General features: G+C 31.5%; 1 protein-coding gene across 2 annotated transcripts; it reads right to left on the bottom strand.

Moving 5' to 3' along the window:
- Nucleotides 1–2,662: 2,662 nt before the first annotated feature.
- LOC21405345 (probable E3 ubiquitin-protein ligase RHC1A) lies at nt 2,663–6,112 on the bottom strand. Of its 2 annotated transcripts, none has more exons than XM_010095517.2 (2): nt 6,003–6,112; nt 2,663–4,061 (listed from the first exon to the last, which is right to left on the bottom strand). In XM_010095517.2, exon 2 carries the CDS (start codon nt 4,001–4,003, stop codon nt 3,023–3,025), a length of 981 nt encoding a protein of 326 aa, XP_010093819.1. In that variant the 5' UTR covers nt 4,004–4,061; nt 6,003–6,112; the 3' UTR covers nt 2,663–3,022. The 2 variants fall into 2 exon arrangements, with proteins under 2 accessions (XP_010093819.1, XP_024019694.1); XM_024163926.1 differs by lacking the exon at nt 6,003–6,112 and adding an exon at nt 4,753–4,843.
- Between the last annotated feature and the right edge of the window lie 6,450 nt (nt 6,113–12,562).

Genomic DNA, 12,562 nt, shown 5'->3' with positions numbered 1-12,562 from the left:
CCAATAATGACACACTTTAAAAAAAAAAAGGAAAACAAATATTTAATAATTATATTATTATTATTATTATTATTATTATTATTTTGGAAGAAACAACCACTTAATTTGAAGAATGATTTTTTTTCCCTTTAAAAGAGTCAAAGTTTTTATTTGATCCTTGTAGGAAGCGATCTGCGATAAATTAGTAATATTTGGATATCTTCTTGATTGATAATTTTTAGTTATTCTAACATGCAACAAAAAATTTTGAAATATTTTACAAATATCAAAAATTAAAATTATTATAACAATTACTACTAAACTTTGCAGTATAAAAGGTTAAAATGATTACAATAAGTATTAAGTACTTTCGTTATTCTTAAAATATTTTTTGAAAAATGTTATATTTTAATTCTCCTATACAAATATGTCATTGAAATTTTTACCAATACTAGTGATTACACGTGCATCCATGTATTAAGTTTTAGAAAAATCAAACAACATAATTTAATAGGAACAAGCGAGAGGGAAAAAAATATTTTAAAGAAGTATATAGAAAATGAAATCGTAAAATAAATAGGGATACATTTGAAAGGACTTAATAGGAGCAAAACGATAGATCAATGAGGAAGGAAAAAAACGAAAGTTTCGTTTGTTTAATGAAGGATTGGGGAGATAAACTTCTATTTTCTATTTGATCGCTAAAGTAACTAAAAGACGATGAGTGGTGACCCTCTATTGGCCTTTAGTTACTTAATAGCTATACTTGATCGACGTCAGCTCCATACGGTAAGATTAAAGTTTGATTGGATTACAAAACGATTTACTTTTTTAAGGTAGACCCTTTATTCCATTCCTTTGGAATGGCAGGCCTAAAACGCTTTACTTTGTTAGGGTCGGCCCTTACCCCATTCCTTCAGAATGGCGGGCCGAAAACGCTTTATTTTTTTTGTAGGCCCTTTATTTCATTCTTTCAGAATGGCGGGCTTTTAGTAGAAGGAAGGTCGTCCCTTTATTCCATTCCTTCGGAATGGCGGAACGAGGAGGAGGGTAAGGTCGTCCCTTTACTTCATTCCTTCAGAATGACGGGACAAAGGGAAATGTTAAGTTGTCCCTTTACTCCATTCTTTCGGAATGGCGGGACGCTAAGGGAGGGGACCCTTCCCCTCCCCCGAACCCCCTCCCCTTCCTCTTGATAGTTCTTATTCGTTTCGTGATTCATATCCGTGAATCACTTCACTCGCTAGTTTATTCTCTTTATTTCCAATTAAGGTTTCAGGGGGCACATCCCCCCGAACTCCCTGATTCGTTCATGTTTCATGCCCGTGAACCACTTCATTGTTAATTTAAAAGTCCAAAGATAAAATGTTTTGTGCAACCCACCCAGGGACGAAACGATTTGTTTTTGTGGGTGAAACTTTGAGAGGCGCTTTGCGCCTTTTAATATGGTTAAGATATATATATATATATATATATATACGTGGATGGTTTTAATAGTTAATATTTATCTATTAACATATATTATTATTTTAACCGTAAAATATTGATCTGACGAATGTGATTATGATAATGAGATTAAATTTTTATCACGGCACATTATTAAATTTTATATTTAATATTAACTATTGATGAAAACGTATCAATTAAAAACTGTTTATATATGTAATATTTTTCATATCTATATATATAAGATATTTTATATATATATTCATTTGTATAAAAAGGTTTTATTTATTAATTATTATTTCTATATATTTACTTATTAATTTTGAGTTTATTTGTAGTTTAATTTTATCCATTTTAATATAGTTTTGTACTAAATTTTTAGTGCTGCTTAAATAAAAATGTTACAAATGATTCAATAAAAAACAAAATTTAATAAAAATATACTAAAATAAAATAAAATACACCAAATTAAGTAGAAACAAATTAAACAAAATAAATTGAATTGATTTAAATGTAACAAAATAACTTAAAAATCTTTTTTACTTGATTTTTACTTCATATATTTTTACTTGTTTTTTTTTTTATTTTTTTACGACCTTTTTTTTCTTTTTCTTTCTTTTTTTTTTTTTACAAAAATAATTTAACAATCATTATTTTAAATAAATCACGGGCACGATAAAAACTAGTACATACTCTAAAAATTATTGACAAATTTACCGAAGAAGGTCCAAAATGTACGCATGTGAGAGAGAAAATTTAACTAGTAGAATATATAAAACTTTCAATAAAGTGTGCCATACAAACAGAATTTTTCAAAGTTTAGTGTAATTTTTCCTTCAATAAAATTACATTAAAAATGTCTTGTAAATGAATTCTTAAAAGAACCGAGTTGAATGGGTACACATGCAAATGTCACATGTTAAATAGAGTAAGGCAGTAAGCCAATTCAACCCAATTCAGAATTATGAAGATAAGGATTTAATTGCTAATTGCAAAATGACAAAATCAAAACCTATTAATTTAAGAAGGAAACTGTCGCAAGGAATGGTACACCAATCATTGCAAAGCAAGTGCCAAGAATACCTAATTGCGAGCACTAACTTACTCATGACTCTGGTCGAAAATATGTCAGTAAAGATAAATCACCAGTGGTTTAGCCACCAATATTTCACAAACAACGTGGACGAAAATGAAACCAGGAAAAGCATATGAAAGATTCTAAGAAGCACTCGTTTGGTTTTGTAAAAATGACAACATTTGGTTGCAAGTATAATCTAATGATAATTCAACTCCATCACAAGATATAGAGTTCGAATCCCCCCACCTCATATTCCACACAAAAAAAAAAAGAAAAAAAAAAAAAGAAAGATGTCAACCACCTTTTAACAACAATTTGAAGCCCTTTTTGAAGCCCCTTAAAAGCTAATTCAACATTTACAGGAAAGTTAAGCAAGCTTATATTGACCCTGAGAACATTTCAGTAGTATATATTGCAGTAAGAGATGTACCATCTTCAAAGGACATTTCTACAACGAACTTACTCACCCACCTTTATTAGGCACGTCAAGTGCACTCGACGAGGAAAAGAAACAAAGCACTAGTAATCAAAAGGCCAACCAGAGTAACCCATCTCGTTGTTACGTTCTCGGGTGGTCGATGAGCTGTTCCCTCCGGTCTCAGAATCACGACGAGTGTTCGGATTTGAAGAGCGGAAAGGCCACAAAAACGACAATGGATTTCTCCTTCCATAATTCTGACGACCAGTCTCCCTAGAGGTACTCCCATCTATGCCACTGCTGCTGCTTCCGCTACTACTACCTCCAACCCAGCTTCGGCTACCGCGAGAAGTACTAGTCCCCAAAGGAGGCAGCTCAACACGGCAAACAGGGCATGAATTGTGCTGAACCAACCAAGGAACGATACAATCAGAGTGATAAATATGGTTACAAGGCATCTCCCTTGCTTCGGAACCCAACTCAAACTTCTCTTTACAGACAGGACAATGCAAGTCAGTGCGAAGATGCGCTTGTGTGATCTTGATGGTGGGCATCGCCTCAATGGAAGATCGAGATGCTGGAGGAGGCCCCCGCCTATCGTTCATAGTAAGTTGTCCGATGAGTTCTTCCAGTCCTGGGCCAACAAAGTAGTCACCAAAATCAGCTCGCCTGCGTCCATGTCCTGGGCTGCCATGAGAGAATGCCAAACCAGGAAATTGGCCCTGAAAAATTAGCAAAGGTGCAGAACCAGAGACACCCCAGTTGTGTTCAGGACCAGATCTTGCTCTAACATCAAAGTTAGGGTTCCTTCCAGCCATTCTATGTCTGATAGTGTCGATAAATCTTTGGTCAGGACCACTTCTTCCCATCAACGCGAACATAAGATCAAATATATCAGGCATTTGATGAGAAACTTCTGAATCTGATATAAATTCATCACGTCGCGACAAGCCGTGCATCTCAGTCTCACAAATCTCTTCCACAAAGCCCCCATCACAGTAGGGGCAAACAACATCTCCTCCCCGGATCCGGAAAGTACGACTGCACTGGTAACACCAATGTGTGTCTCCACCACTAGACATCCTTTTTATCAACCTTTGAAATAAAAAACTAAGGCTTCCTACCTTAAGTCAGCTTAACCTACCAAGCAACAAAACAAAACAAAACACATCAAAAACTGAAAGTAATCAAATCCCGAAAAGAGTGACAAACACAAAGAACTTTCTGAAATCAACATCCAAAGAATTCTGTCTATTCTCAATTCCAATTGAATTGTCCTATCATAACACATCAGCTTAAAATTAGAGCGCGTATACCAGTGACAACCAAAATGCTCCACATATTATTGATCCAAAATGAGAAAGTATCTTACTCATATAAGCAGTCATCATTATTACCATTTCAAAGCTGATACTTCTCCACAACAATCAGCATATATATCTTCACCCCAAAATCACAAAAAACCGACCAAAACATGGAAATTGTCTAACATGCCATCTTAGTGAAACTGCTGCATCAAACGCTTCAAAATATGCTCACCCACTCAACGGACATGTATAGGGCATAGTTAAGGCAAAACCGACCACGTTAATATCCCAAAAAAGCAACATAAATTCAAACTTTCAAACTAAAGCTTTTTTTTTTTGGACAAACTAAAGCCCGAGAATCCAAAGTGAAACTGCTACACCAAACTCTTAAAAATATGCTGACCCACTAAAGGGACATGAAGATCACGGTGCAAGCAATGAAATAACATAATATACAGCTGAAATTGAAATTCAATCAAAATCAAAGGCTATGCAAAGAAGGGCATAGTTAAGGAAAAACCCACCATGTTAATATCTGAAAAAACATAATACGAATCCAAACTTCCCAACTAAAGCTTTTTTTTTTCTCTGTTTTTTTTTTTCATTGGACAAACTGAAGCTTTCTTCCGCAAACTGAGAATCCAAAGTAAAAAGGAACAGATTTTATTGAGCATATAACAAAATCACTGGTAGGTCAAAAAACATAGCAATTAGCAATATCGCACCTGTGAAGATTACAGCAAGGCTAAAATACATAAAACCTAAAAATAAAACTTTATTTAGAAAGTTGAGAGGGTGAGAAGGTCCTTGGAGAGCAAAGATTGACCGAAGCTCCGGCACCGCCTCCGAACGCGTCGCCGAACTCCTGGCCGTGAAATTTGATCCTACAACTCGTCTCATCATCGGCTTCTCATTGGTGGTAGTGATATACGGTGTGGTGGCTCCGTTTAGATAGATCTAAACTGGTTAAGAGTTTGGAAGTCGAATGGATGATCTCCTTTCTTAGGGAGTTTTCCCCTCGGTGGCTGAGATCTCTTTGCTGGCTGTCTTTCTCGATGGTCCTTTAACCGGACGCCCTTCACCGAAGAATTCTACCGACAGTGGTCGGAGGTTTTTGTCTTTTTATAATTTTTATGTTTGTAATAAAGTTGGTAGTTTGCCCATTCAAAGCTCATATGGTTTGTTGTTTTTTATTAGATTTAGGTGTTCGGTTTAATACTGATAGAGTGATCTTGGTCCGGTTAAAATTTTTTTATGCCGCGTAGATGTCTCATTTCTATGGATTTTGACGATTTACTCTTCTAGCGTTCGAAAGCTTAAATTGAAGTGATGGATTTTCTCCGGTTGAGCTTTAAGCCTGCTCATTGTTAGTGTGCCTAGGTACTTTCTCAGTTTCAGACCTCATACGTACGAGTTAACATCGTACTAAACGACTGTTTATTAATACTTTAATGAAATGCAATTTTTCCTTTCAAAAAATAAGAAAGTAAATCCATAGTCTACTAACAAGTCCCCAAATTGTTTGGGGAAAATAACAAAACAAACTTGCTGAGATTTAAAAAAACAATAATAATAAAATCAGATGCTTCTGAGCAGATTAGATAGAGCAAAAAAATCATCCATACAAATTAACGATGAAAAAAGGGAATTCAGATTGAAAACTGCATCGATCAGCAGAAAATTGAAAGACGTGGAAAAAAAGGTATTATTGGAGATATATATATATATATATATATATATATATATAGCGAGAGAGAGAGAGAGAGAGACGTACCAGGAGAAAGAAGAGGAAGAGAAAATGAAGTGAAAGTGTTTAGCTTTAACTGAGAAAATCCGAAAGAGAAAAGACTCGGTCTGAGAGTCTTCTTAGAGAGAGAGAGAGGCGAAATTAAGGAGAGGACTTTTTTCGTGGTTATCCCTTTTGTGAAAAGGAAGGCAATAAAGTCTTTTCCTTTCCCTCACTTTTTTTTTTTTTTTTTTTTAAGGGAGTAAAGAGAAAATACATTTTTGAAGGGGAATAGTAACGAACATAGGGATGTTAGAGATATCTCTCTCTAATTTCTTTCACATAAGGGAAAAAAAATTAGAGAGAGATATCTTCTTTTATTTTTTAAAAAATCTTATTTCTTTTAAAAAAAAACTTCAATTAGTGTCAGGTTTTCTTTAACAATTGGGATTTTAATAATTTTTACAGTTACTAACGGCTTAAGTTTTTGTTTGAAATCCAAATTACCTTAATTCCATTGAATTATGTACTACAAAATAATTTCGTATCAATTTCCATTAAAGTTTCTAACAAAAGGAGTCGTTTTGTTAACGTTTTATTTTTCAGAAAACATTAATGTTATGTTTAAAAAATTAAGGAATAATATATTACAAGAGTCATAATTTAGAAAAATTTTTATAATTAATTTAAAATGATATTAAAAATAATTTTGAAAATGTACAATAATTAATAAACGAGGAGAGAGAGAACGAGAGATCAAAGATACGAAATACAACAACTTTGTGGGTGAAAAAAAGAAAAAAATTGTGCGCCCCTAGGCCCCAATTAAATAAATATAGTTAATGAGATTCTAAATGATTGTTATCATCATCAACATAATTATTTGTTGCTGTCCTCTCAAAGGTAGCCTCCTAAACACATCTACTACACTATAATTAGAATTTAAGGAGTTGTTGTTTTGAAATATAATTTAAGTGTAATTTTTGAGTTAAATTTGAGTTATAACTTAAGTTAAAGTTGTAATTTGAATAAAGTTGAATAAAATTAAAACTTAAAAGAACGTGAACTTGAATAAAGTTGTAACTTGAGTTTAAACTTTTTCTGAATTTTGTTGCAAAAGAACCACCCCTAAGATTCTTAAACAACCTCAAATCTATATTACAAGTGGCCATTTGGTTCTAAGAATAAATGAATGAATAAGTAATACAAGGTCCCGTTCACTTTACCGATTCGAGTTTTGTTACAGTAAAAAACTCTCAGAAACAGTCACATTTAACTTTTTTACTACAGTAAAAAGCTCTCACATAAAGTCACATCTCAACTCAAATTAAAAACTCAAATCAGCGAACTAAACAGGCCCCAAGTTGTCAAACCCACTACCTCGGCTAGTGTGAAAAGTAAGGAAAAATCATTAAAAAAAAAACAGAAAGAAAGAAAAGTAAGGAAAAAGAAAAAGAATTAAAAGATTTTCGAAGATAAAATGAAAGCCTAGGTTGCTTTCAAAGAGGAAAACAAGAGAAATTGGGGGATAAAAGTATTGTACTTCTCACCATCTAAAAGTGTGAAGATTTTTCAAAAGAAAACTTATGACAATATGCGAGTCATTATTTTTTATCTTCATTTTCAAACTAAAATAGTATTAGCTAAAAAAAAATTATTTATAACCATCTATTTTATTTTATTTTTATCACACCAAACAAAATAAATAACCGTTCCTTTCCTCTCATTCATATATTCTATCATTTGTTTTCCATCCTTCCCTCCCTTAATTAACACACACACACACACACACACACACAATAAAAAATAAAAAAAAATAAAATGAGTAAAAATCTTTCGTAAAAGCGTGTAAAAAAATTAAAAAGAAAGAAGATAAATACTTTTTAAAGTACATGAGGTCTTAATTTTTATTTTTTACCTTTTATTCATGATTAATATTCTTTCTAATCATATAACTATATTAGTTAAAATGTATTTATCAAGAATGAAGGGTAAAAATTCAGGCTCATACAGTTCAACAATTTTCTCAAAATTAAAATGCAGTGTCATTTTCACAAAATATCTGAGTAAAATAAAGTAAAAGCAAGTAACTCACTCACAATTTTAGGAGAAATTTGAAACCCCATAGAATATTAGTTTAGGATTAATTTAATAAATACCCCAAAATTTTCTACCTTGTTTCAACATGTCTCTAAATTTTGAAAATAATTCATTTCATCCCATAAAGTATGAAAAATTGTTCAAAATACCCCTTAAGTTAATATTTTTTCATAAATATCCCCTAAACTATTGATTTTGTGTCAACTTACCCCTTCGATCTTTTAAAAAGTTACGGGGCAAGTTGAAACGTAATAATTCAATAGGTAAGTTGGCTTAAAATCAATAGTTTGGGTGATTAATAAAAACATAAGTAGTATTATGTCATCAATTTATTAGTTTTATAAGATGTAAAAGGCATTTTAAACTAAGGTATATATTTTAGAGGGTAAAATGAACATTTTCAAAGTTTATAAAGCATGTTGAAAACAAAATTTAAAAAGCGTTTATGAAATTAATCTTATTAGTTTATGAGTTCAAATTGTTAATTGGCTAAACACCATTGCAAAGTCTGATCCTTGGAAATGAAAGTTTTAAAAAAAATGCGCATTTCAAGAACTAACGGGCTTGTTTGTTTGGAGTTTAACTTAAGTATAATTCTTGAGTTGAATTTGAGTTATAACTTGAGTTGAACTTGTAACTTGAGTTTGTGTTTGGTTGTGTACATTTGAGTTATGATTTGAGATAAGAATATTTTTGAGTTTGTGTTTGAGTGAGTCAAAACTTGAATTTATATTTAGATAGTATTTTAATAAAAACTCAATACTGATGAAAAATTTTAATAGGGTATATGAGTCGGGTTTTATTTGTCTTTTTGTTGTCAACGCATAGAAAAAAAATCATCTCAATCAGAATTAAAACGAAAAAGTTATAGCATTTTTAAGAATAGAAAAAATATTGTTCATTAATTTGAGTTTGAGTTTCTGAACTCGAGTTAAAGGAAAAACTTGAACTAGAGTTTTAGTCCTAAACTCGAGTTTGAACTCGAGTTTAAACTTAAAAGAACATAAACTCGAATAAAGTTATAACTCGAGTTACCTTTTTTTGAGTTTTTCACTCAAAAAAACAAGCCCAACGTGTCTAAAGTTGAAAATTACAGCAACTAACACTTTTGTTGATAGAATGTAATTCAAATTTAAGAGCATCTTTAATATAATACTATAATTGATATGTCAATTATAAATTTAATATTTGAGTGTAAAAAATACTCTCCAATTCAATGTTATTTATCGTGTTAAATTTTTCATATGTTATACTTTATGGTAGATTTCCTACCAAGTATAGCATATGAGAAATTTGATATTTGATTACTATTAGTTAAAATGTTTACTTTTTCATTTAATCATTGCAACTTTTCTATTTTCTAATTATTTTAAGGGACATTTTTCGGTACATCAACATACCGGTAGGTCAGGTTTTCTATCCGTCGGATCTGCATAAAAATACGTAAAAATTAAAAAGTATGCAGATCTAATGGTTTAAAAAACATGACCTACTAGTGTGCCAAACGTGCCAGAGAATCTCTTCTTTTGTAAAAATAAAAGTTTACTTTTAAAACTTTTAAAGTTTAATAATTACGGAAAAAATAGATTTAACATTTTAAATAGCATTAAAAATTTACATCAGAGATGGTCTAACGTTTAAAAATCCCCATAACTTTTTTTAATATTGATATCTACAATTATTACAACCTTTCTTTTTTTTTTTTCCAGAAACATATTTCACTTTGAACCCTAAATTTCAATTTTAAAGGTCAAGCTTACCTAACTTTTATGAGAGACAATAAACCAAATTTGGATAAAAATTTAAGAAGCAAATCCTAAGACGGATAAAAATTAAGATAAGGGGAAAAAATATTTGAAAAACAGGAAAAAAAAACAAAAGTTTGGTTGTGCAGCGCATTATATTATTATTGTAGTATTAGAATTGTGATTATATTTATTATTAGGGAGATGCAAAAATAGTAGGTTGTTTTGTAAATTATAACATTTTTTTTATTTATAATAATAAATTATAATATGATATTTTAAAATTTAAATATTATTAAAAACCTAAATATACTCATAACTCTCATTCTTGTCTCTTTCTCCTTTTTTTCTAATCAAATCCACCATGATCGACAACTAATAGCCAAGTTTCGGCGGCTGATAATTAATTTTGATAAATACTATATTTATCAATAAATATCATATTTATTAATAAATACATATTTATTAAATAACATATTTACTATATTTATTTAAAAATCTACAATTCGTAAATATCATATTTACCAAAAAAAAAAAAAAATCTACCAAAACCTCATATCTTAGAAACTACAAAAATCACAAAAAAAAAATCCAAAATTAGATCTCAGGTATCACAAAAATCAACGAAAAAAATCTCAGATTTCATATCCGCGACAAGCATCAGATCGGCGTTCGCACGATCTATGCTACTCCTTCCCGAAACAGCCATGGAGAACCCGGTGAGATCTTCGTCGCTGGTCGTGGCTTTGATTTCACGGCTCTGAGATCTGGTGCGATAGCGACTTATCAGAATTTCGTCCGCGACGGCGACTGCCTCCTCTGATCTTCTCTTCTCCGAGCTTCATTGTCGGATCTCGAGCGGAACCACTTTGAAGCATCCTCAATCGTTTCAGTCGTGATGCCGAGGAGATCCACGGAGTTCGGCCGGTGAAGATTCGCAGCGATCTGGATGGTCGGCGTCTGGTTTGAAAAGCCGGATCTTGAACGGAACCACTGAAACATCGTTAATCGTCTCCGTCGTGAGGCTGAGGAGATCCTCAGAGTTCGGCCGATGAAGATCCGCCACGATCTTGTTGGTAGGCGTCCGGTTCAAAAAGCTGGTGTTTGGTCGGTGATATGAGAGAGAGAGAGAGAGAAGACAATTAAAATCCTAACATGGGTAATTATGGTAAAGAATATGCTTCTTCAAAATTTAAAAGTGAGCAATGCTATAATTTACTAACTTTTAAAAAAATATGTTTTTACTTCAAAAGAATGTTTAAGATATGCTTTTAGTGTATTTATTATTATTATTATTATTATTATTATTTCAGATCTGCTCTTGGTTAGATTTATTTTTAAATCTGTTTGATTTTAAAAAAAAAAAAATAATTCAAACCTTTTTTTTTTGCTAATCTAATTCTAACCCTTTTAGAATCCTCATGAGTTATCTTTTTACATCATTCTAGAAAATATTAGGCGAGGGTCAAATCTGCATATTTTAAGGGGGAAAAAACATAAAATACTTGTGTGATTCTACCTAAGAATAAACAAAGGTTAGTTTAATTTGTTAATTTGAGTTTTTAATTTAAATTGAGATATGATTTTATGTGAGAATTTTTTACTGTAATAAAAAAGTTAGATATAACTGTTTCTGAAAATTTTTTACTGTACGCAGCAAAACTTAAATTTTAAACTCGAAACAGTAAAATGACGGGACCCAATTGTCATTCTAGGGATGACGGTGGAGCGCGGTGGGCACCGAGGATGGTTTCCTATCCCCATTCTCATTACCTTAAATTATCCCCATCCTCATCCCCAATCCGCTTAAGCAAGGCGAGATCGAAGTCGGGGATTCTCTATTGGAGGAGCATTATCTATACCTGCCCCATTTCCCATCATATAGGATTATGCATTTTAAAATTATAATAACTTAAAATAAAATAGAGTAAAAATTAATTACAAATTAAGACCAAAATCAAAGTTTTCATGATAAGAATCAATTCTTAACATATTACAAATTGAATCCAAAAGCAATAACTAACCCCATGTTTGGTTCAACAACTCATACTATTGTTTAGGCTTGAGACTTTAATTCAGGATTCATATTAGTGTTTGAAAGAAAAACTCAAGGACAATTCAAACCATTAACAATGATTTAAGAATAACTCAAATTATTGATTTTAATTTTCACCTCCCCCTAAATTCTATCAATCTGAATTGTTGTCAATAATCTAATAGTTTCAGATTCTACTTATTCTCTCTCTTCAATTTCAATATTAAAAATGTCATAACTTCTTAGTTTTAATTCTGATTGAGATGATTTTTTTAATGTATTCATAACAAAGAGAGGAATAAATCTCCACCCATATTACATATTTTTTAATGTAATTTATTGTGTGCTTTTATAAGATTTGTTATAAAACTCTAATGACAGTTTTCAATACTTTATCCAAACACAGTTACGATTTTATACCTAATTCAAATTACAATTTATTTGCATATCTAAACAACAATTCGGATCACAGTTTAAATCACCACAATTTAAATTTTACAATTCTAACAAAAAAAGTTAAAATCTCCATAATTTGAGTTGTTGAACAAATCAAGCCCTAACATATAAGTGAAAAAAATTTAAAAATTTGAAAATATAAACATAAATGTTCCTTCATTGTTTTTTTTAATAACTTCAATTTTTATTGCATGATTGCACATTAATAAGCGGGCAGAGACGATGTGGAAAATACTTCTTCCGTCCCTACCCCCCCACGAATCACGAATCGA

This window comes from Morus notabilis, unplaced genomic scaffold (genome assembly GCF_000414095.1).
Source record: "Morus notabilis unplaced genomic scaffold, ASM41409v2 Scaffold306, whole genome shotgun sequence".
Classification (NCBI taxonomy): Eukaryota; Viridiplantae; Streptophyta; class Magnoliopsida; order Rosales; family Moraceae; genus Morus; species Morus notabilis.
The sequence above is the reverse complement of the archived record's forward strand: the minus strand, read 5'-3'. Positions and strand labels throughout refer to the sequence as shown.

Coding starts and splice junctions, on each gene's coding strand:
- LOC21405345 (XM_010095517.2), bottom strand. CDS start 4,003: ATGTCTAGTGGTGGAGACACACATTGGTGTTACCAGTGCAGTCGTACT.